At 34.1% G+C, this 23,501-nt stretch overlaps 1 protein-coding gene across 2 annotated transcripts in view; it reads right to left on the bottom strand.

Moving 5' to 3' along the window:
• SLK (STE20 like kinase) overlaps positions 1–23,501 on the bottom strand; it is a 56,865-nt gene that overhangs the window by 18,488 nt on the left and 14,876 nt on the right. For both annotated transcript variants that reach the window (XM_029245103.1, XM_029245104.1), the window contains exons 2-12: positions 20,305–20,469; positions 18,038–18,086; positions 17,556–17,705; positions 10,980–11,052; positions 10,623–10,817; positions 9,758–9,839; positions 7,666–7,794; positions 5,949–7,319; positions 3,835–3,965; positions 3,484–3,607; positions 1,850–2,029 (exon numbers count right to left, since the gene is read on the bottom strand). In XM_029245103.1, the coding sequence (XP_029100936.1) occupies positions 1,850–2,029; positions 3,484–3,607; positions 3,835–3,965; positions 5,949–7,319; positions 7,666–7,794; positions 9,758–9,839; positions 10,623–10,817; positions 10,980–11,052; positions 17,556–17,705; positions 18,038–18,086; positions 20,305–20,469 (2,649 nt within the window). The remainder of the gene's footprint in view (positions 1–1,849; positions 2,030–3,483; positions 3,608–3,834; positions 3,966–5,948; positions 7,320–7,665; positions 7,795–9,757; positions 9,840–10,622; positions 10,818–10,979; positions 11,053–17,555; positions 17,706–18,037; positions 18,087–20,304; positions 20,470–23,501) is intronic.

Genomic DNA, 23,501 nt, shown 5'->3' with positions numbered 1-23,501 from the left:
CACATCTGATGATTTTGGAATTAGATTAGAAAAACATTCTCCTTTGCTGATAATTTAAGCCAAAATCAATTGTCAGCTTTAAAATCAGTAATATAACCCCTCATAAAATAAGTTTATATGCTGTGATTTATTATACCAAATAAAGTATATTATAAAATGAAGTGTATTTTAGAGCTCCTTCTTTCAATCATTTCAAAACCCTAGATATGTATTCCACCTAACAATAGATCTGTAATCCAACTACGAAAGACGATCACGTGTTTATAAGTAGAAGCACCAAAAGCAACCAGATTCCAAATCACCACACGCCATTGATGGTCTGTGAAAGAGACTGATTTTGATTTAACATAGTGTATTTAAAATTTCCCATCAGTAATCTCTCATGAAACCAAATCACCATGAAAAAGAAGAGACTCCCCAAATGCAAGAAGTTTAGCGGTAAGGAAAAAAATACAGAATAGAATTATTTAAAATATGCATATCACTATCTCAAACATGTTCTCTGGCTAAACCTCTCCTAGTCCAAAACAGTAACAATAACTAGAAACTTCTATATATCTACAATTAAACCATATACTTACCTACAAAATTTTTAAAATTTAACCTGATATTAAAAAATAACCTCTTAATAAAAACTACTCATGGTTTCAAGAAAATTAATATTTAGTTAATACAGTAAAGGAATACATCATGGTATATAGAGCGATTCTATATAAAATATAATAAACGGTAATAAAACAGTAATTTTTAGAAATGGTAGCCAAATCAAAAGGCTATATAACATTTCATTTATCTTTACCTAAAGAAATCATAGAATGCACTGTATTTATTAACATTTGATTCTATCCTTTTTAAAGCAGATCCTCAAGTTCAGCAAAATGATGTTCCATTATCTGCATAATTTCATTTTTAAAATCAATGAATCTGAGTATTTGGGACATGCAACAAAAGTGAAAATGTATTCACTAGTTTGGTTGATATTAGTGTGTTCCAAAACTAATAAAACTGATCATAATATTGTCCTGGGGTCTTTCATATCATGAAAAGATAAATTCTCCTCTTACACTAAAGGAACAGAATAAATTATAAAATTATCTCTCAAAACTGCTAATATGTAAAAGCTCTCTTAGTGTTATTTTAATTGGGGAAGGAAAAGACACACTAATACAATATGTAAATCCTCTTTCTGAAACAATGACAATCCTTCATAGTAAATAATACCACAAATAGATTCTATGACAATATGGAACAGTTTCAGGAAAAATGAAAAAATTCATTATAATCAAATGACTTTACAGATATTTTCCACCTGTGATTCTTCAAAGTATCTCACAATTTGATAAAGATATTATTTCAAATTTCAGCTTACTCAGCTTTTGTTTTGACACAAAGTCCAAGAAAGGTAATCAAGCTAATCAAGAGAAAAAAAATTTTTAAGCATGAATTAAATATTACAAATAAATATTAAGATGAATTATTATTGCCACCTGCAAACAGAACATAGTATGCTTTCTTGAAAAAAAACATTACTATGTCAGGCCTTAAACGTTGCATTAATAAAGGAGGAGTGATAGGTTGAAAGGAAAATGGATTACACTCAATTTGAAGACTTGGTTCAAGGGTTAGCTGGACATTTAATAATAGTTTGTGAAGTTGAACAGGCCATTAAAACCTCTCCTACTCCAGTTTTCTTGGCAGTAAAATGAGATAACATCTGACCTTACTACTACCCTACATAACTGCTGGGAAGACCAAAAAAAAAAAAGAATGAGTGCCATTTAGCTACCAAGTATTATCTTAATTCCTTAGACAGTCTTAAGTGTACATTAAAAACAGTAGTTACACTTACCTCTTTCTTTCGGTTCTTTAACATATTCTGAAATTTGTACAACTCTTTCTCTTGTTCACCTTTAATGCGTTTGGCTTCATCTCGTAAGCGATTTGTGTGTTCTTGTTCTAGACGTTCAATAGTCTGTTTCTGCTGTTTTTCTAGATTCTCAATCTCTTGGTCATATTGTCGTTTCTTGCTCTGTAAAATGATGTAGCTCAAGATCATTTAACTTTAACATTAACGCTCATATCATTATACTGAAGATGTTTACTAAGAGCACATAACTGGCATTTAAATTGAGTGACGTCATACGTACCCTTTGCAATACTGAACAAGTTCAAATGCACTCAAATATGTTTTAAAAATTTTTCAAAAAGATGTGCATTTCGTTTTTTTCTAATATGGGAAACACTTTTTTCTATTGTACAAGTGTAGAATGTTCAAAAATTTTAGACAATCTAGAAGAATATCCAGTTGCTATGAAATACTAAAGTAAGAAAATTTTCAATATTTATCCTATAAAATTTTTGATAAATCCAAGGTCTCATTTGAAGTCTATTTTAAAAACGTACCATTACTTGTCATTTTCAAATTTACTCTTCCTCATTACGATTCTTAAACATCATATTTCATTGATACAAACCTTTTAGAATTATAAATCTACTCTCTCAACAAAAGATTCCTGCTTATATAATACTTGAGTAACATTGCAATTTTAGACACAGGTATTTGTAAAGGGTGTTTCCTTTTTAAAAAAATTAAAAAGCAAAATATTTTGGAAAATATGGGGGGGAGAAACAGTTTTTATAAGGTTCTGAAAAAACAGAATATAAGTACTGTAAAAATACTCAAAGAGAACAAAAGTTCATAATTTTCTTAGGAATTCTAAGTTATGATCCAACATATGTAATCAGCAATGCCAACCTTCACACAAAACAATCCTTACCACTTAAAATTATAAAAATGTAAGTACTATAATCAACCATGAATCCTATAACATTTCAGATGGTCTTTTTTCTAACCTACATTAAGCTACATGTTCAACGTAAGTTACTGAAATTTTATATCACATTAATAATTCATTTTCCAACTTTGGACACAAAGTAAAAATTTAAAGACTCGGTGACAATTACCCTTTACAAGTCAGCACTAACTTCTCTAGCAGCTGTGAAAAGGGATGTGGAAGCTTAACTGTAGTAGCTAGAGAAGTAAGTGTACTTTGAAAAATTCCCCAGGAAGTTCTAATACTCAGCCAAGTTTGAAGACAACTGCTCTAGACTGGTTTAAATCTTGGATTCTAATTCTGAGAGGTCAAATTGTAACAATAAAAAGTTATACAGCAACAGGCACACCTAAGAACTTTGCAAACCATCTACTAGCTTCATGATTCCAGGTTTTCATGACAGATTTAATTAGAGAAAAATGAAAACACCTAACACACTGTAAGTCAGGCAAAAGGAGAAAAGAAGAGAAGAGAAGAGAAGAAAAAAGAAAGCATCTAAAACACCAAAGAGATAAAGGCGAGAAATACATCACAAAGCCAGAGAAATCTAGTAATCAGAGAACAAGTTCTAAAACCTGCCAGTGGTGTTTTTTTTTCTAAGCCTTAAATTTCTTTATTAACAAAAGGGTACAAAATTCCAAGACTTTACCACCATCTCCTGCTCAAAACGCCGGAAAATTTGCTCTCGCTGTTGTTGCAGTTTGCCATTGAGCTGCTGTTGGGCTCTTTGCTCTTCTTTTTGAAGAAATCTTAATTCCCGAAGTTCCTGACGTCTGATAAAATTTAATGGCAAGGATAGAGAAAGACAGCAGAAGTTACACCTTTGAAGTAATGCTTTAAAAGAAAAAAAACTTTAAAAGTAACATTTATTTTCAAATGGAAAAGTAATACAAGAATCCAAAATTAGCCAAGACTTTACTCTTGTTTCTCTATTCTTCAGACTCTGCAGAGACTTGAGAAGTCACAAAACCAGTTTAAATCATGTTGTTTCTCTACTCACCTAAGAAACCTCAATTCTTCAGTTTTGGAATCACTATCTGTAACTATCTTTGATGTTGTTACACTCACTTCGACACCATCAACAATAAATTTGCGTGTTTTCTTCAACGTTTTCTTTTGTCTTCTTGTTTCCTGAGTGAGATTTTATTTTAGTTAGGCTTTATATGGGGAATACTAGAGAGAGAAAACATTTTCTTCTTAAAAAAACAAAAACAAGAAACTGAACAGCTATGAAGACTACACTATAAAGTATGAATAGAAAGCAGTAAGACTCAACTTTGAAGCCAATTATATCATCTCACACCTCATTTGACTTTCACATGATTTTACAGATAAAATCAAATTTTTTTCAAGTGAAATTATGCATTTTGATGATGTGCATGTAGAATTTTTATACCATGTCATAATTAGGCACAAGTGGTAACAAGCAATTCACAAAAAAGAGTAATTAGTACAACTTTCACATGTTAACCATTCTTTCCTCTTTTTATCTTGTAGGTTCGCAGATAACCTCTGCTTTTCTGTTTTAGAAACACTTACAAAGCAATTAAAAATGAATTCCTGGGGCTCATCCCTTAAAGAATCTAAATCAACAGGTCTGAGGGTGGCTGAGAATTTCATCTTGAAAGGCTCCCATATAACTTTTAAACACTGCCAGGACTGGGATTCAAAATCCATTTCATCAACAATAGTATCACCAGCCCTCTTCCATCTCAGGGCTGGAGATGGATGAGTGATTTTAGAGTTGCTAGAAAGACAGCACCTTTACCGTACTCCCAAAATACCAGATCTGCCTGTTAGCTATTGCCCAAAATTCTTTATCAAGACCAAACTCTTCATTCCTCAGTTGGTTATCCAAATGCTTTTTAAAAGCAAAGAGAAATAACAGAAGTGTAACACTGCTACAAATACTTCTTGGTAAACATGTAAGTATTCAGAACAGATAATTACTTAGTGTTGATAGGTGGAAAAGGTTAGAAAGCAGAGGGAGCAAAAGGAGAATGTGAAAATACTACATTCAAAATGCATTAGAATTTTTAAGTTGATCTTTGGCACTTACTAATCACCTTTCTTCAGCCTCTTACTGTTGTACTCTCTAGGCTTCCAGTATTCTCACACTGCTCTCCCTAAGCCCTGGACTACGGCCACCCTATCCAGACTTCACCTAAAACCTAAAGTGGGCATGCTCCAAAAATAAATCTACCTCCCTGTAACCTCCAAATTTTCCATTTCTTCAGTTCCTACTAAAGTATCCACAGCTAATATCACCTTAATTCTCACAGAAGTATCTACATTTTTTGGAAAGGCTATTAAGTCAGTGAATGAACTTCAGATTAACGGAATTTCAGCAGGGAAACAACCTGAAAACTGCAGACCATCTAGGCAATGCATGTAATAATTTGGGGCAGATACGCAGGCTGATCAGTCATGCCCTGGCGCCCTATCCCTAAGGTCAATTTTCTTCAGTTCTTTTTGCTTTTCTGCCACCTGTCAATCCACAGTCTCACCTGTATCAGAATTCCATGGGATCTTTTGCTATAAATACTGATTCTCTGGCCCCACTCCATACTTCTACACAGCCCCCCCTAGTAACTCAGATTGGAGAATTATGCTTAACAGCTCCAAGTGTTCGAGGTTTAGCGTTTGGCTTTCTTCCCACGATGATTCTCACGGCAGTAGTGATTGCTATGACTGGGGAGGTAAGAGTGGTCACCGCACGTGCCAGTGGTAACAAGGGCTGTTTATACCCTAAACATTCTTAAAAAGAGATCATTCTTTCAAGTCCTCAATTCTTTCATATACTGCTGATTCTTGCTACAATTATACCTAGGTATGTACAATAGGAAAACCCAAATTCCAGTAAGCAACTGTATTATACTATTTCTATCAAGTTGGCAAAAATAGATAGGTACTACCAAAAAATTTAAAGATTACATCCAGAATCTCTTTAGTTTTTTTTTTTTTAATTGATTGCCCTCATAGGCCTTAAGAATTTTATAGGGTTAATACTACACTGATTTAGTGTTGTTTTGTTTTCAAGATGTCAGTTTCACATAAACTCTCAACTGCCAAAATAACAAAGAAACACCCAAACAAGGACCCGTGTACACTTACTTGTAAAGATATTGATCCATTGTCTTTAGTTTTGCTTAGGAAGCTAGAGATGGATAAATTCAAGTCAATGCTGCTATTATCAGCAGTGGAACCAGTGCCTGAATCAGTATCATTTTCCTTTTGATTCTCAGATTCTGCTAACATGGTTTCAGTTTTTGATAAAGCACCTATTTCTCCTTTATTTTCTGCATCTTCAGGGTTGATATTAATACTGGGTATTAGAACAGGCTGAGGTTCACCGGGCTGTGAAGTGGCAGGAACTTGAGGTTCTGCCTTAATTGGCACTTCGCACGGGATATCTTTCTGCTCTGTGTCCATCTGAGCAGTGGCTTCGTGAGCATCCTGAGTTTCACTTCCTAGAGCCTTTTGGTCACCATCAGTCACCGCACTTCTGACCTCCATTCCTTCAGTGCTACTTGATTCAGTAATCTCAACTTCATTTGTCCCGAGCTCCTCATCGGTCTCCACTCTGTTCTCTGAACTGCTGATTAACTGTTCCTCACCTTTACCTTCTACAGATTTTTGATCTATCTCATTAGTTTCAACTATTTCTTTAATAGAAACTTCTTCAGTACCACCAGCCTCAGGACCCTCTGTGGACTTGATCACTAGTATCTGGCCTACTTCACCCACTTCTTTCCCATCGTTACTCTGAGCATCTTCAGCACTGTTTTCAGTTGCCTTCTGAGCAACGTCTTCTGCCTCATTTGTTCCTATCACTTTGCTTGTATCACTGATCATATCTTTTTCAGTTTTGTCATCTCTTCCCAATTCCTCGAGGGTGTCTTCCTTTGTAAACTCAACTTCACTTTCAATTGCCTGAATATCTGCCTCTTTTTCTCCAGTCTCTTGAGAAACTAAATCCATTGTCTGAATAGCAGGGTCTTCAATTTCTTCAGATTTTATAAACTTATTTTCAAATATCTGTTGCTTTTCTTGATCCCCTTCTTCCTCAGGTTTCAGATTCTGTTCAATATTTGTTTCTGAAGTTATCATTATGTTATTTTCTTTTCCTTCATTGACTGAATTAATGTCCACTGTTTCATGATCTTCTGTGTCAGGTAGATTTTCAAGCTTCGGTCTCTTCTCCTCTCTCCCATTTTCCTCGATTACTGTTGCTCTATTATGAAGTTCAGCCATAGCTTCTAAATGAGTATCATTAACATGTTCATTAATGCCTACCACAGTATTTTCAGGTTCATCGGCGGTGGGTTTTTCAGTAGGAATTTTACTGTTAAATTTATCTTCGGAAGTATTACGTTCTGTTTTTTCTGAGACAGGTTCCAAAATACAAGCATTTTGTGAAAGCTTATCTTCTTCAGAGCTCGCAATACTAAGGTCAGAGGAGGCACGCTTACTTGCAGGTATCGGCTAAAAAAGATTTTATACAGTTTTAGTGTTAAAACGTAATTTCAAGATGGTAACCAAAATAACGTTTCATATATAAAAATGATTTAATTCACATATATAATGATTTAATATCTTTATTCAGTAATATTTGATGAAATTATAAAAATAACTTAAAGAATTGACAAATCTTCACATAATAAATATGACAAAAATGGGCAGCAAAGAGCAAACTTAATAAATCTTCACCTCTAAAATTAAAGGTTTTTGTAATGCTACCCATCAATTAATTCTTAGACACAGCTGCAATCATACCTCAAAACTCAACTCTAAAAATGACCTAAATGAAATTTCCTTTCTAAATACTGACCAGAGAATTTTCTGTTTCCTCCTCATCATCCTCCTCTTTGCCATCTTCAACTTCTTCTGTTACTTCAGCCTTTGCCTCTGCAATCAATTCTCGAATTGGTTTGTTGGAATCAACAGTCACAAAGGGATGCTGTTTGATCATTAAAAAGAGCATACTCAGTAACAACTGAAATGCTTGTGAAGTAAATTTCAAATATATAAAACATATTGTTATGTGGCAAAAATATAAACATATAAGTAGGAAAAATGCAAACAACTTCAGATGATATTACATCTGGGAAAAGAAGGAGGGGGAGGGAATTGAGCAGGAGTAGGGGCTGCCTGCAACTGTATCTGTACCTTTTTTTAAGAATCTGAAAGAAATATGTCAAAAATGATAACATATTACATCTGGGTAGTAGGTATATATACTTTTCTGTATGTCTGAAAACTTCATAACCTAAAATCTAAATTAAAATTTAAAGCAAGTTTCAAGTACATTACTAGTTTTAGAAAGTAACGATATGTTTACAATATGTTTGTTAGAAAGTAACAATATGTATAAAGCCTCAATAAAAGAATTACAAAAAGCTTTAAAGTTCCGTTAAAAGTATCTACCTCCTACACTGGTGGTGGGACTGTAAATTGGTTCAGCCACTAGGGAGAACAGTGTGCAGGTTCCTTAAAAAACTACAAACAGAGCTACCATATGACCCAGCAATCCCACTCCTAGGCATGTATCTGGAGAAAACCGTAATTTGAAAGGATGCATTCTCCCCGATGTTCACTGCAGCTCTGTTTACAATAGCCAGGACATGGAAGCAACCTAAGTGTCCATTGACAGAGGAATGGATAAAGAAGATGTGGTACATATATACAATGGAATATTACTCAGCCATAAAAAGGAATGAAATAGTGCCATTTGCAGAGACACGGATGGACCTAGAGATTGTCATACAGAGTGAAGTAAGTCAGAAAAACAAATATTGTATAATGTCACTTATATGTGGGATCTAGAAAAATGGTACAGATGAACAAAGTCACAAATGTACAGAACAAACTTATGGTTACCGAGGTGGGGAAGGGGGCATAGGACGAACTGGGAGACTGGGATTGACATATATACACTACTATGCATAAAATATATAACTAATGAGAACCTACTGTTTAGCATGGGAACTCTACTCAATGATCTGTGGTGACCTAAATGGGAAGGAAATCTAAAAAAGAGTGGATATATGTATACATACAACTGATTCACTTGTTATACAGCAGAAACTAATACAACATTGTAAAGCAACTATACTCCAATAAAAATTTAAAAAAGTGTCTATAAACATCTGTTTTTTGACATAGTTCAAATATTCTTAAGAGTAAGAAGATATTTTATTCACCTCTATACACTCAGCACTTGGTGTTTGTCACAGATTAAGGCCTTCAAATGGGGGGGGCAGTGAAATAATAAGAGAAAGTGTGTTCCAAGGATATACTTGTTGTACAGAGAAAGGAAATTTTTCCTGCTTCTCCCCCCAGATAAATAGATCAACCTAAAAAACTATAATGGAGGAGTTGTACTCAATCTAACAGTAACTGCCTCAAGACTTGTCATTCTATTTCTCTACCTATGCTATTATTGACAAAATTTTATTTCAAATATTACAAACAAGTCCTGCTATAAAACAAAATTATCCAATCACTTTAACACCATTTTTTAAAAGTTAGCAATATTTACTGAACATTTACCCTCACTGTAAGGGACATTAAAAAAAAATTAATTAGCTCATGGCCCCTGCCACCAAGGTGCTTGTTTTCTAGTAACTGGAGAGACAAAATGTAAGTAACTGATAAAGTGGAAATAACTAAACAAAATGAAAAAAACACAAACTGAATCAAAAAAGCATACAAGAAATTTAAAAGCTAAATAAATGCCCTTTAATAACAGCAGCAAATGTTTGTAAAGCAAATGTTAACTACTACAATGAACCTTGAGTGAGTCTGCACAGGGAAACTCAAGTGGAGAGAGGGCACACTGAAGGAATCTGAAACTGTATTCTTCTTAAAGAGATGTTACAACAATTGTATGGTTTGCCATTGTCATACTACTCTTATCTTACCTGCAGTAGCTGAGACGTAGTCCACCTGGAATCCACATTCTTTTCCAAGCATTTCTTTAGAAAGTCCTTAAAATTTGAAGACCTTCAAAATAAAATTTTAATAATGACATTCTATTTTTCTTGTTAATAAAATCAAAACTCTGAGAAACTATGGTTAAGTTCCATTATGTATGTAATAGTATTAATTCAACATAAGAAAACTAGTTATGAGAATATTAATATTTCATAAGTCATTTATCTATAAATATTAAGTTACATATATGTAAATAGATTCATAGTTTAAGTCATTGAGATACAGCCGTATACCCATAAGTATGCTAAAAATCACAAAAATTCTTCCATTATATATATATATATTTTTTTTTTTTTTTTTTTTTGCGGTATGCGGGCCTCTCACTGTTGTGGCCTCTCCTGTTGCGGAGCACAGGCTCCGGACGCGTAGGCTCAGCGGCCATGGCTCACAGGCCTAGCCGCTCCGCGGCATGTGGGATCTTCCCGGACCAGGGCACGAACCCGTGTCCCATGCATCGGCCGGCGGACTCTCAACCACTGCGCTACCAGGGAAGCCCCCTTCCATTATATTAAACTCCACAAATACAGATCAATCACATATATGCCTCACTTTCTCACAGTACAGAAAATACCTCTTTCATGTAGAACTCAAATCACTGGTATCTTTTAATTTATGGGGAAAGTTAGTTACAGGAGTTTATATGGTCCTTAAGTCTTTAAAATACACCAAAAATCAGTTTTCTACTTCATACAATCTTTGTACCATGTACCTAAATTTAAATACCCTTGGAAAGTTGGAAGAATAAAGCATCAAGTTTTGCTTCTTAAAAAAAATTGTTTAGGAATACTTTACCATTTTGATGGCTGTGCTAATGTAGGGGGCTCAGATTTTGCTATTTTTAGCAGCACTCGCATTGGATTTAATTCATGATGAGGTGGTTCTATCTCAGCCATTTCTATTAAAGTGATACCCAGGGACCAAACATCAGCTTTGTAGTCATAGGGTCTGTCCTTAGATGTTTCACACATGACTACCTCAGGAGCCATCCTATGAAGACAAAGAACTGAAAATTAAGATGTTTAACTTAAGAGCAGTGATCACAAACCACGTGAAAGATAGACAGTGTAATTGATTATGTGGACACAATTCATGAGTAATAATAACTGTTGACATAACTAACGCTGCAAATCCATAAAACTGAATACATACCAATAGGGTGTGCCGATAAAGGAATCTCTCCTTTGAATTGTCCTTGTGTTTTTAGCTGATACTCCAAAATCCGCTTGAAATAATCATACAAAAGTATTAATGACAGTTTTTAAGCAAAGGACGCTATATTCAACATAAGGGAAAAGCATATCAAGTCTTTAATAAGGCCACTGTTATTAAAGGGTAAGCAAAATAGAAAGATAAATAACTTCTCTATCATCCTAATTTTGACCACCCTCTTTCTACCATACGCCCACCCCCCAAAAAAAAACTGCCAAAGAAAAGATTCCATCATTAATACACTTGATACCACCATCCTTACACATCTTCAGATCACAAATTCTCCAGAATTGAAAAAAAAAAAAAAAGTAACTTTAAAATAGATCAGTCTATCCACTTCACCAAAATAAATGCCAACTAGTGCTATATGTGACAATTAAATTAAGGGACATTTTTTCTATAGTGTGAAAAACAGAAATTATACCAAAGCAGCCTTTATGACAGCATATGTCTTGCTAACTTCCTCATAAAATTATACCACAAAGAAAAAAATTAGGAACGATGCTTTCTAATTTAAATTATAGGGCACAGCAACATTATAGCATTATCGGTTGTTAACCCCTTTTCAGCTTAGAGCTCAATCATTAATAGCAACATAAAATTGCTATTGCTGCATAAATTACCTCATGCCATATACATTTAACTTTTAAAGTTTCATTTGACATGCCATGATTCTCAAAACTGAATAAATACCAAAAATCCTGTATTTAGTATTCATGCCCCAAGGCCTGGCACAGAATATACACACAATAAACGTCAGCTATTGTTATTAATCATATGTGTAATTTTAACCTTTGTGATACTTTGGCCATAGAACTCTTAAAACTCATGAAATCCTGCCCTATATTCCAATTATTTATGTCTATTATATAGTTCTTTCTTTTCTTTTTTTGACCATGTAGTTCTCCTGCTTAAAACATCTTGGCAGCTACCTATTGCCTGTAGAATGATGTTTAAGCTTCTTAATATGGTGTATGAAGTCTCTTGTTACACTAGATATTTCATTAATGTTTTATAATTAAATTAATAAATTAATTTGCCAATAGAACATACTATACTTGGAAGATATATCTGCAGAAAATGCAACATAAATAGATGTATTCAGGACTCTCCATCCCTATTATCCCCCTACTTCCTCAACTTATAACTTGCGATGTTTCCACAGGACGGGATTGAGATCACAATATGAAATTCCTGCCAGAAGAGGTTTTCTACTCAGGTAGAGTCAGCTCAGTACGTATTCCAGTGTGTTCCTAGAAGCTACTAATGGTCTATTCTTTTTAACTTTTTCCCCCTCAGAACATGACTGGGAAAGGAGGTTGAGAAACAGGCCTAAACCACTAAGGTCCACTGTCAACATTCGTACCTCTCGAAGCACTCTTATGAGCAGGAGGTAAACTAAGGAGGGACAAGAAGCCATCTTCATTTTTGTGCACAGGGGAAAACTAAGGTCATTATGTGCTTTACAGTTCTACTTATAATGATATGGCATATATATGCTGGTCTGTTAAAATAGCATTTTACATACTTATTTCCATTTGTAACAATGTGATCTGACAAGACCATAAAAATTTGATTATTGTATATATGGTTCTTGAGGATAGTATGGTTCTACATGCATCTGTGTACACTTAATACAATGTCACAGAATTGGAAGGTTCTCTGTATTTATGAATTAATGAAACAAAGTGCAACTATTTTAAATGTCAACCAACTCAAAACTATTTTGGCATTCCTAAATCTTCAAAAATATACTTATTTTTAATGGCATGCATTATTTTACACAAAAGTATATTCCTGTATTCAAATAAGATTTCAGTACACTTACAGAAAAACATGCACTAAAAAAGATCAAAATTACATTTCAAAACGAGCTACAAGACTAAAAAATGATGACATAAAAGAGTAACAGAAGTCAGAATTTTAAAACTCATAAATGAGGTGACAGAACTCAAGGGAAAATTAGAAATAAAAAACAACTTTAGAAACAAAGGCTAAAGTAGGAGGAATGCAAGAGCAAATAAACACAACAAATGCACACCCATTACCACTTCACACCCATTAAGATAGTTATCATCAAAAATACAGAAAATAACAAATGCTGGCAAGGAGGTGGAGCAACTGGAACTCTTGTGCATTGTTGTGGAAACGTAAACTGGCGCAACCACTGTGGAAAATGGTATGGTGGTTCCTCAAAAAATTAAACAGAGAATTACCATATGATTCAGCAATTCCACTTCTGGGTATATGCCCAAAAGAACTGAAAGCGGGGACTCAAATAGATATTGTACACCCATGTTCATAGCAGCATTATTCACAAAAGCCAAAAGGTGGAAGCAACCAAAGTGTCCATCAATGGATGAACGGATAAATAAAATGTGGTGTATACATATAACAGAATATTATTCAGCCTTAAAAAGGAAGAAAATTAACACATGCTACACCATGGATGAACCTTAAAGACATTATGCTAAGTAAAATAAGCCAGTCACAAAAGGAAAAGTATTGCAGGATTCCACTTACATGGGGTACGGAGAGTAGTCAAGTTCACAGAGACAGAAAGGAGAATGGTTGCCAGGGGCTGGGGGAAGGAGGAAATGGGGACTTAAGCGTTTTAATGTGTACAGAGTTTCAGTTAAGGAAGATGAAAAGGTTCTGGAGAGGCGTGGTAGGGTTGGCTGCACGACAGTGTGAATGCGCCGTATGCTACGGAACTGTGCACTTAAACATGGTTAGGACGGTGAATTTTAAGTATATTTCGCCACAATGAAAAAAAATGAAGAAAGATAAAAAGAACCTGAGAGAAAGTTATAAATACTGATGATTGTCAAGCCTGACAAAAAGATAATAAAAGTCTCCAAAGGAGAAAGTCAGTGCAAGGGAACAGAACAAATACTCATATCTATAATTACAGAAAACCTTCCTGGGGGGCGGGGGGTGAGCGGGAAACAAAAAAACAACACTTAGAAAAGTTTAGTCAAAGTTTAGTCCTTAAAAAAAAGTCTTTGGCATCTAGGCAAAAAGATCACATGACTTACACGAAAAAGAAAATCAGATTCTCATCAGACTTTTCAATAACACTTTATAATAGAAGAAAACAGAGGAACATATTTTAGATATTCAAGGGAAGAAATGTGAACCAAGGATTTTCTATCCAGCAAAACTGACCTTCAAAGTATAAAGGGTAGAAGTGTTACCATTATATAAGAACTCAGAGAGCCCTTTCAGAGAAATCTACCAGAGAATGAACTTCAGACAACCAACATAACCAAAGAGACATGAACAAGAGTGGTGGTGAGCGCTGAATATAGAAATGAAGGTTAAAATGAGTAATTACAGAATACTCCAAATCTATCTTCAATGTTCTTGAGAAGCAAGATTCTCAGGATAGAAGAAAAGCAATACAGATGTAATACAGAAGGGGCTAAGAGAAGGAAAAAAAAAAGGCTTTACCCTGAATTTGAATAGGTCATATGTAGGAACTCATGGGAGCCTAGCTCTGTCCTTTGTAAAGGCCTAGAATGAAGGCAAATCCAGAAACTATAAGCATGTCTAACACTCAGATTGTGGTCTTGAAATACCATGTCCTACTAAAACTTCTTCTTCAGGGCTTCCTGAAGAAATGGCTAATTACAGGTCTGAGGCAGGAAATGTAAAAGATGAGCCTGAAACATCTCAACCTAACAGATGGCAAGGAATCTACCAAAGATTAGTAGAGTCATGTCAAAAAGATTAACAAGCCAGCTTGAAGAAGCTCCCACTGACCAAGATGGTACAACGTGAGCTTTAATAAGGATAAAAATTGTAATAGATTTGAAACCTATAAAATAAAATTACATTCATGAATTAATAATGCCATTTAAAAAAATACTGGCCACCAACTAAGGATGAGAGAGAACCAATTCATTGTCTTTAAAGCTAAATAAATAAAAGGAAAGAATCAAGTATTTTTCCTGTCCTGTCTATAGGAACTATACTCCTGAATAACCAAACAGTTGAAGGGAAGTGTCTTTTTATATAAGTATTCCTAATTTTTTAATGATGATAAATGAAAATAATGAAATAAGTGATGAATAATTACACCAAAATTATTATCAAAAATAATAAACGAAAACAAAATGATGTAATTCATTTTGCCACTCCAATCAAAGAACGGATCCAGGCATTAAACATCAACAGCTGCTAACATCAAAAAAAAGATCAAAAAGCCGGTATTACATGCCTCCCAATGAAAGAACACAAAACCACCTACAGTCTTGCCAAAAAAGTCAAACTTGAGACTGATGAGGCTTTTGGATTCATCTGCAAATTGAGGGAAATACAGAGAGGAACTTACTAAAGTCATCAGGAGTACACAGTCAGCAAAATGCAAGATGAGAGAAACTCTACAGGTCCAACAGCCTAGGTCCTACACATCAGTGTTTCTCAACCTTTTTTTCATCTCTCTCCTAAGGAGCCTTTTTAGACATTTTTTCCGAATCCTCCCTCCCCCCCATGAAATTTTAATGCCACAGATATACTGTATATCTGTTTGTGTATATCTATGGGCCTTTGGAGGGTCACAACCATGGTAACACTAAAATTTTTTGTCCCCAAAGAACCAACTTTCTTTGAGAAAGCACGCCATGAGAATGAATGCCATAGATAAAATGTAAAGAGAAAAAAGGAATGACAGGGCGGTGGGGGGCAACCTATAAATTAAAAGAGACTTAGAAGAAAAAGCAGGTTTTAAATATGGGTAAGTCTAAACTCTAAAGTCTAGACATGAACACTGGGTGATAGAGCCATAAAGAAACACAAGGAAGTGATTACTATAAAAGTCAGGATATAGATTACCTGTGGAGAAAGGAGGGACAGTGTGATTGAGAGCGGGCACATGAAACAGCTGCTAGGGTGCCTGACATAGTTCTTTTTTTTTTCGCTGAGGCATGCGGGATCTTTCGCTGTGGCGCGCGGCCTCTTTGTTGAGGCTCGCAGGCTTCTTCTCTCTAGTTGTGGTGTGTGGGTTTTTTCTCTCTAGTTGTGGCTCTCAGGCTCCAGAGAGTGTGGACTCTGTAGTTTGCGGCACTTGGGCTTAGCTGCCCCGCGGCATGTGGGATCTTAGTTCCCCGACCAGGGGGGATTGAACCCATGTACCCTGCTTTGCAAGGTGGATTCTTTACCACTGGACCACCAGGGAAGTCCCATTCTATTTATCTAGGTGGTGGTCACAAAGCTATTGTGTACAAAGCTACAAGTCAATAAGCTACACAACTGTTAGTGTGGTTTTCTGTATCTGTAACCATTTCTTAATAAAAAGGTTAAAATTTAGTAGTCACTAAATTTTACTATAATTTTTCAAATTATACCTGTTTAGATGTCATGACAAAGTGAAGTGAAATGACTATGATCACTGGTATCAGCATGGCCTTTGAATATATTTTGTTTTTAATATCCATCCAAAATACCCAAATTTAGACTTCATCACCAGATTTTTTTAAAATTCATATCTTGGGGATACTTACTTCTATTTGTATGCGCATATGAAATTCATTAATTTCCCATCTAAAATCTACATCTATTTCTCCTTATGAAATTATCATTTATTCCCTCAGTGTAAAAAACAAAATTAAAAATTCTAGTCCTTACATTTATTTTAGGCATCTTTTTCAGACTTAAGGTTAGTTACTTTGTTAGTTTAGCCAAGATACCATATCTACAAAATAGAATATAAAACTAAACATGGAAAAAAAAACCCACTAGATATGAGTTTTGGAAATGAACATAAAACTAAGTTAGTGGTTTTACATACTATAGCATTTTCTAAATGTATTATATTTACAAGTATTAAGTCTACATACAAAAATTTAAGGGAAAAATAATTAGCCAGTCTTTTAAAAGTGTGCCATTTTAAAAATAAAAATCCATCCTTTCTTACTTTTTAAAGAGTCTTTATATGAGGTACCTATACTTAGGAATTCTGGGAGTTAATGGATAATTATGTATCCAAGGAAGTTTTGTTTTGTTTTTTGTCCACACTGCATGGTGTATGGGATCTTAGTTCCCTGACCAGAAATTGAACCCAGGCCCTCAGCAGTGAAAGCACCGAGTCCTCACCACTGGACCGCCAGGGAATTCCCTCCAAGGAAGTATCTTAAAAATTAACACTGAGGAGATATGGGGATATATGTCTATGTATAGCTGATTCACTTTGTTATAAAGCAGAAACTAACACACCATTGTAAAGCAATTATACTCCAATAAGGATGTTTAAAATAAATAAATAAATAAAAGCATACAGGAATTGAAAGACCTGTACTCTGAAAACTATACAACACTGTTGAAAGATATCAAAGAAGACCTAAATAAATGGGGAAAAAAAATTAACACTGAATAATTCTCCATGTTTCACATATTTGAATACAATTCTCCATGTTTCACATATTTGACTTGTAACAAAACAATATTAAGTTACAGACATATGGGGGAAATCTCAAAGCACAAATTCAAATGTTTTATATAAAGGAATAAACTTACCCAACTTAATATCTCCATCTAAGGTAAAAAGAATGTTTCCAGCCTTTAGATCTCTGTGGATGATTTTATTATCATGTAAGTAGTTCAATGCCTCTAAAGTCTGCTTACAAACTACTTGTATTTGGGACTCAGTTAATGGTCTCTCAAGCTCTACAAGGAAAAAAGTAAACAAATCTGCATTTTTGTACAGTGAAAGCATACCAGCAGGCTATATAACTTTACCATCACTGTCAAAGATCATACACAATGAATTGATTTTTAAAAAACTATACACAAAACTTTCTTCACATATTATACTCAATGTTTAATTTTAGAATTTTATTACAATTATCCAAGAATATAAAAATAATTAGGCTGATTTCTTAACTTACTGAATGTCTCTAAACAATAAGATAAATATATATATATATAAATGTTTGAAATCATTTGACTTTTTAAAGTATAATTTAAGATATAAACATGAAGAACAAAAAACCATTTACCAAGCATCACAGCATCCACTGCTCCACCTGCACAAAATTCAATGAGGATCTGCAGGCAAATAAAAAAGCATGTGTCTAACATGACATTGAGTTTGAGTATTTTTTCTTCAATTTAGCATAAAAGATAAAGAAATAGCTATAAAATAACCTAGGTTACAGAAACAATAGTATGCTAACAACCATAAAGATCTTCTTTGTAAAAACAGTTACAAGTCTTAATGATATACAACTAAGAAAGCACAAAGAAAACACATTGTGGAAATATGTGCATTTTTGTTAATCTTCATTTTTAGTGTCCCTGCTTCTGTAAAATTACCAGGTGTAGAATTTTTATTCAGGACAGTATTATATATCCATTTCATCACCACTGAAAGATTTTATACTCTCCTTTTTAAGGTAACTATTGAGAAGTAAGTGATCAAGTATATTTTTTAACTTTATTTCTAGGAATAAACCCTGAAAAGAGAAACTTTTAGTTTTTCTAAAAAACAGGAGAAAAAACATATACAAAAGCTTCAGATCCTAGCTCAATTATCACTTCCTGATGGATGCCTTCCCAGACCTCCCTGGTACATACCACCATGCACCTTTCCTTCTGAACCCTTTATCACAGTTTTAATTTTATATTTATTATGATTCTTTGATTAATTAATGTCTGTCTCTCCCACTAAACTGTCCCTCACAGTTGTCCAGCTTTTTATTTTGTAATAGTCTCAAGTTAAGATCTTATCTATTTATTAAGTTGTCTAGGAATTCATTTTCATCTTATCTATTTATTAAGTTGTCTAGGAATTCATTTTCATTACTATCTCTGGAAACATTCTGCTAGAACTCTGAACAACTATATTAGAAGGCACCACACTAATAATAACTACAGATTTTATTTTTAATTACATACCTTAACAAATTGTGTAGCTTCACACTTTTTTCTCCTCTGTATAACAACACTTTATTTTTTACAGGAGCTTGCCAATAAATTGTTTGGAAATTCATTATATCATATGAAAAATAATTTGAGAGACAGATCATTACTCATCCTAGAGATGAGTAAACAAGTCATAAAGGTTAATTGACTTATTCAAGCTCCTGCCTAGCGTCACCAAAATCAAAAAATAAAGGCCTTTTGATTCCCAATCAGGTACAGCTTGTACAATCTACTCTTCTTTCGTAACACTTCGTTTCTTCCTTCAAGGAGAAAAAACTAAAACTCCATTTCAAAAAGTCCTCTTGATTAAATTAGTATCGGTGCAGAGCAAGTGACTGACTGGTTATTATACTAAATATTAACACTTTACTTATATATTTATTTATGCCTAATATTCCCTAAAAATGAATAAAATTTTTACATACAGACTTGGCCACTACATCATGCACTAAAGTTGGGCTTGATAATATATAAGATAAATGTTGGGTTGGCCAAAAAGTTTCCGTAAGGAAAAACCTGAATGAACTTTTTGGCAAACCCAATATTTAACATTTCTAGTAAGCATTTTATAATTTATTACATGATTTATCAAAAGTTTAGTATAAGAAATTATAAACAACTGCAAAGAAAACAAAAGAAACTCTAAAACATTTTAAGTAAATGCTTAAATTTAAATCAAGACACTTAAATTTAAACAAGACACTTCAAACTAACAACATTGTAAATCAACTATATTTCAATTAGAAAAAATAAAATTTTAAAAGTGCTGGAAAAAAAAGACTTCAAAGAAAGAAAGAAGTTCCAACTGGGAAAAAATTAATTAAAAACAAGAAAGGCATCTAATTTCATTATTTAGGAAATTTAATATTCTTAACGAAGTTTCTACATTTGAGGCCAATGCCAAACAATCATGAAATACAGTACAATCTGAAATACACATCAAAACATCTGTTGAAGGGGCTTCCCTGGTGGCGCAGTGGTTGAGAGTCCGCCTGCTGATGCAGGGGACACAGGTTCGTGCCCCAGTCCGGGAGGATCCCACATGCCGCGGAGCGGCTGGGCCCGTGGGCCATGGCCGCTGGGCCTGCGCGTCCGCAACAGGAGAGGCCACAACAGTGACAGGCCCGTGTACCGCAAAAAAAAAAAAAAAAAAAAAAATCTGTTGAAGCTAAGGATAATTATGTTGCTAATGACCCTCTCATCAGCAGGTCAATTCTCATTCAAGTAGCATAAGTAACTAAAAAGAAGAGGTAGTACATAAAATAGGCCTACAAAACTTATAACCTCTTTAGGACAATTAACTCATTTTGGTTATTCCTATAGATTAACAGAAAACACTTACCCAAAGATTGTTCTCATAATAGAAGGCATCTAGAAGCTTGACTATATTAGGGTGATCACAAGATGCTAATATATCAATTTCAACCATGTAATCTTCAAGTTCTTCTTCAGATTTGGTGTCAATCACCTTTGCAGCAGCTAAAACATTGGTCTCTTTATTCTGGGCCTAAAAACAAAAGTATCAGAAGTTCATGCTTATAACGCATACTTGCTTTTTAAATTTTTTTTTTTAATAAACTTTATTTTTTAGAGCAGTTTTAGGCTCCCAGCAAATCTGAGCAGAAAGTACACAGAGTTCCCATGTACTCTCCTCCCTACACATGCACGGCCTCCCCCGCTATCAACATTCTGCACCACAGTGGTACATTTGTTACAACTGATGAACCTACATTGACACATCATTATTACCAAAAGTCCACTGTTTACATTAGGATTAACTCCTGGTATGTGCTCTACGGGTCTGGACAAATGTACGATATGTATCCACCATTATAATATCATACACAATAGTTTCACTGCCCTAAAAATCTCTATGCGCTGCCTATTCATCCTGCCCTCTTCCTAACCCCTCCACTGATCTTTTTACTGTCTCCATAGTTTTGTTTTTCATACAGTATGTAGCCTTTTCAGATTGGCTTCTTTCACTTAGTAACAAGCATTTAAGATTCCTCCATGTCTTCTCATGGTTTGATACCTAATTTCGTTTTAGCGCTGAATAATAGTCAATTATATAGATGTGCCAGTTTGTTTATCCATTCACCTACTGAAGACATCTTGGTTGTTTCCAAGTTTTATCAATCGTGAATAAGGCTGCTATAAACATCTGTGTGCAGGCTTTTGTGTGGACATTAAGTTTTCAACCCCTTTGAATAAGTACCAAGGAGCAGAATTACTGGATCATATGGTAAGAGTATGTGTAGTTTTGCAAGATACTGCCAAACTGTCTTCTAAAGCGCCTATACTATTTTGCATTTCCCAACAGCAATGAATGAGAGTTCCTGCTGCTCCACACCCCTGCCAACATTTGGTGTTGTTGGTATAAATTTTTGTCATTCTAATAAGTGTGTAGTGGTGTCTCCCTGTTTTAACTTGCAACGCCCTAATGGCATATGATACTGAGCATCTTTTCATATGCTTATTGGCCATCTGAATATCTTCTTCAGTGACGTGTCCAAATCTTTTGGCCATTTTTTAATCAGACTGTAGGTTTTCTAATTGTTGAGGTTTAAGAATTCTTAATGTATTTTGAATAACGGTCTTTTATCAGATATATCTTTTGCCAACATTTTCTCCAAGTGGCTTGTCTTCTCATTCTCTTGACATACTTATTTTTTAAAGATAGCCTAAACATAAATATTAACTGATGCATGCTTTTCACTGTGCTAAGTGCTTTATATACACATACGATAGAATTTCAAATTGCAGGCTCTACTGGGTCAGACTGGTAGGGCTCAAATTCTGATTCTGCCACTTGTTAACTATGTTGCTTGGGCAACTTACAAACTCCCTTTTTTAGTTTTAGCTTCCTCATCAATAAAACATACTTATATCTCACGAGTTTGTGAGAATTAATAAATATTTGCCAAGTGAAAAGAATACATATAAACATTTAATACAACGTCTGCCACACATAGTAAAAAAGATTCAAACATCTTATCTGGAATTATTACTATTATTATTTAATCCTCAAAATGACCCCATGATATATTAGCATCCCTACTTTTAAGGAGGATAAATAAATTTAGAGACATTAAAAGGCTTCCCCGAGGTCATGTAGAGCTAGTAAGAGGCTGAATCAGGATTCAAATCCTGGTTGTTTCCAAAGCCCTTTCTTTACTTTAATCATTACCCTTTCCAGTTTCCCTATACTTCCATCAGTTTAATTATTTTTCATTGTTTTTAGTACTTTAACTTTTCCATTTTAATTGAATAACTTCTCACCTCCATTTATTAGAAATGAAAGGTTTCCAAATATGTAGTAGAAGCCAAGATCATTTTTTTAAAGTTAGGAATCAAATCTTAAAATACTAATGGGTTTTTAAAAGACATTTCAATATTATATATGTTACCATCACTTAAGTAAATCTATCACCTTAAAAGAAAAAATAGCAAACTTTCAAAAGCTAGTAATAAGTGTTTTAATAAACAAATAAATGTCCAAATCCCATTTTTAATAATTTATAAGGAGATAATTTTACAAAAAATAAATGCATGCACAAAATATTCATCAAAGCACTGTTTACAATAAAGAAAACTTAATCAGCCTAAATGTCCATTAACGGGAACCTACTTAAATCATTCAGTATGCTTCTACGATGGAAAATTATGCAACCATTAAAATTATTTGACTAACCAATTAATATTTCTTAAGATGGGACAAAAGCCACAACATATCACTGAATGGAAAAAAAGTAACTTACTAAACACAAAAGGTATGCAGTTTTACAAAAACTACACATCCATTTTCACACAGGGATAGCTACGTAAGAAATATCTGGAAAGACATCATCAGTGGGGATGGCAGAGTTTCACGTGCTTTTGACTTTTTCTATATTTTTCATATTGTTTACATTTTTAAATGGACGTGTATTATTTTTACAGAGGCAATAAGATATAAAAAAATCAGTCTATGGGATATTTCTTAGGGATCTATTATCCAACCTTTGAGATGATGATGAAAGAATAAACAAACCAGGTATCAGCCTATATATAAGAATTCTCCTAAGTAGATTTTGCTACATTTTACTTCCTTAGGTAGAAAGAACAAACAAACCAGGTATTAGCCTATATATGGGAATTCTCCTAATTAGATTTTGCTACATTTTACTTCCTTAGGTAGAGGTAAAAATTAATACTAATTACTAACAAAGTAACCCTAATGTTTAGGGTTCACAGAATATGTATGGATAAAAAGGTAACTTTATTAGTCATAACTACCACTCTAGAATAATATGCTAATCTACCATATTTTATCTAATCTACGAAGCCTTTTAAGATGTGCCATTATCTTATGCTCCACTAAGGAAGAAAAACTGCCAGGCACTTTATTATTTAGAATTTTCACATTATTCCTTTTTAAGAGCTCTTCTGGATAAATATAGACAAAAATTGTTAGCGTATATTACCCTTGTGCATACATGAAAAATTAAACACTTCTTCACATTTAACTCCTGAGTCACTTTTTCACTCAGAATTATC

The sequence above is a fragment of the Monodon monoceros genome, unplaced genomic scaffold (assembly GCF_005190385.1).
Source record: "Monodon monoceros isolate NGI ecotype Baffin Bay Population unplaced genomic scaffold, NGI_Narwhal_1 Super_Scaffold_4, whole genome shotgun sequence".
Lineage (NCBI taxonomy): Eukaryota > Metazoa > Chordata > Mammalia > Artiodactyla > Monodontidae > Monodon > Monodon monoceros.
The sequence above is the reverse complement of the archived record's forward strand: the minus strand, read 5'-3'. Positions and strand labels throughout refer to the sequence as shown.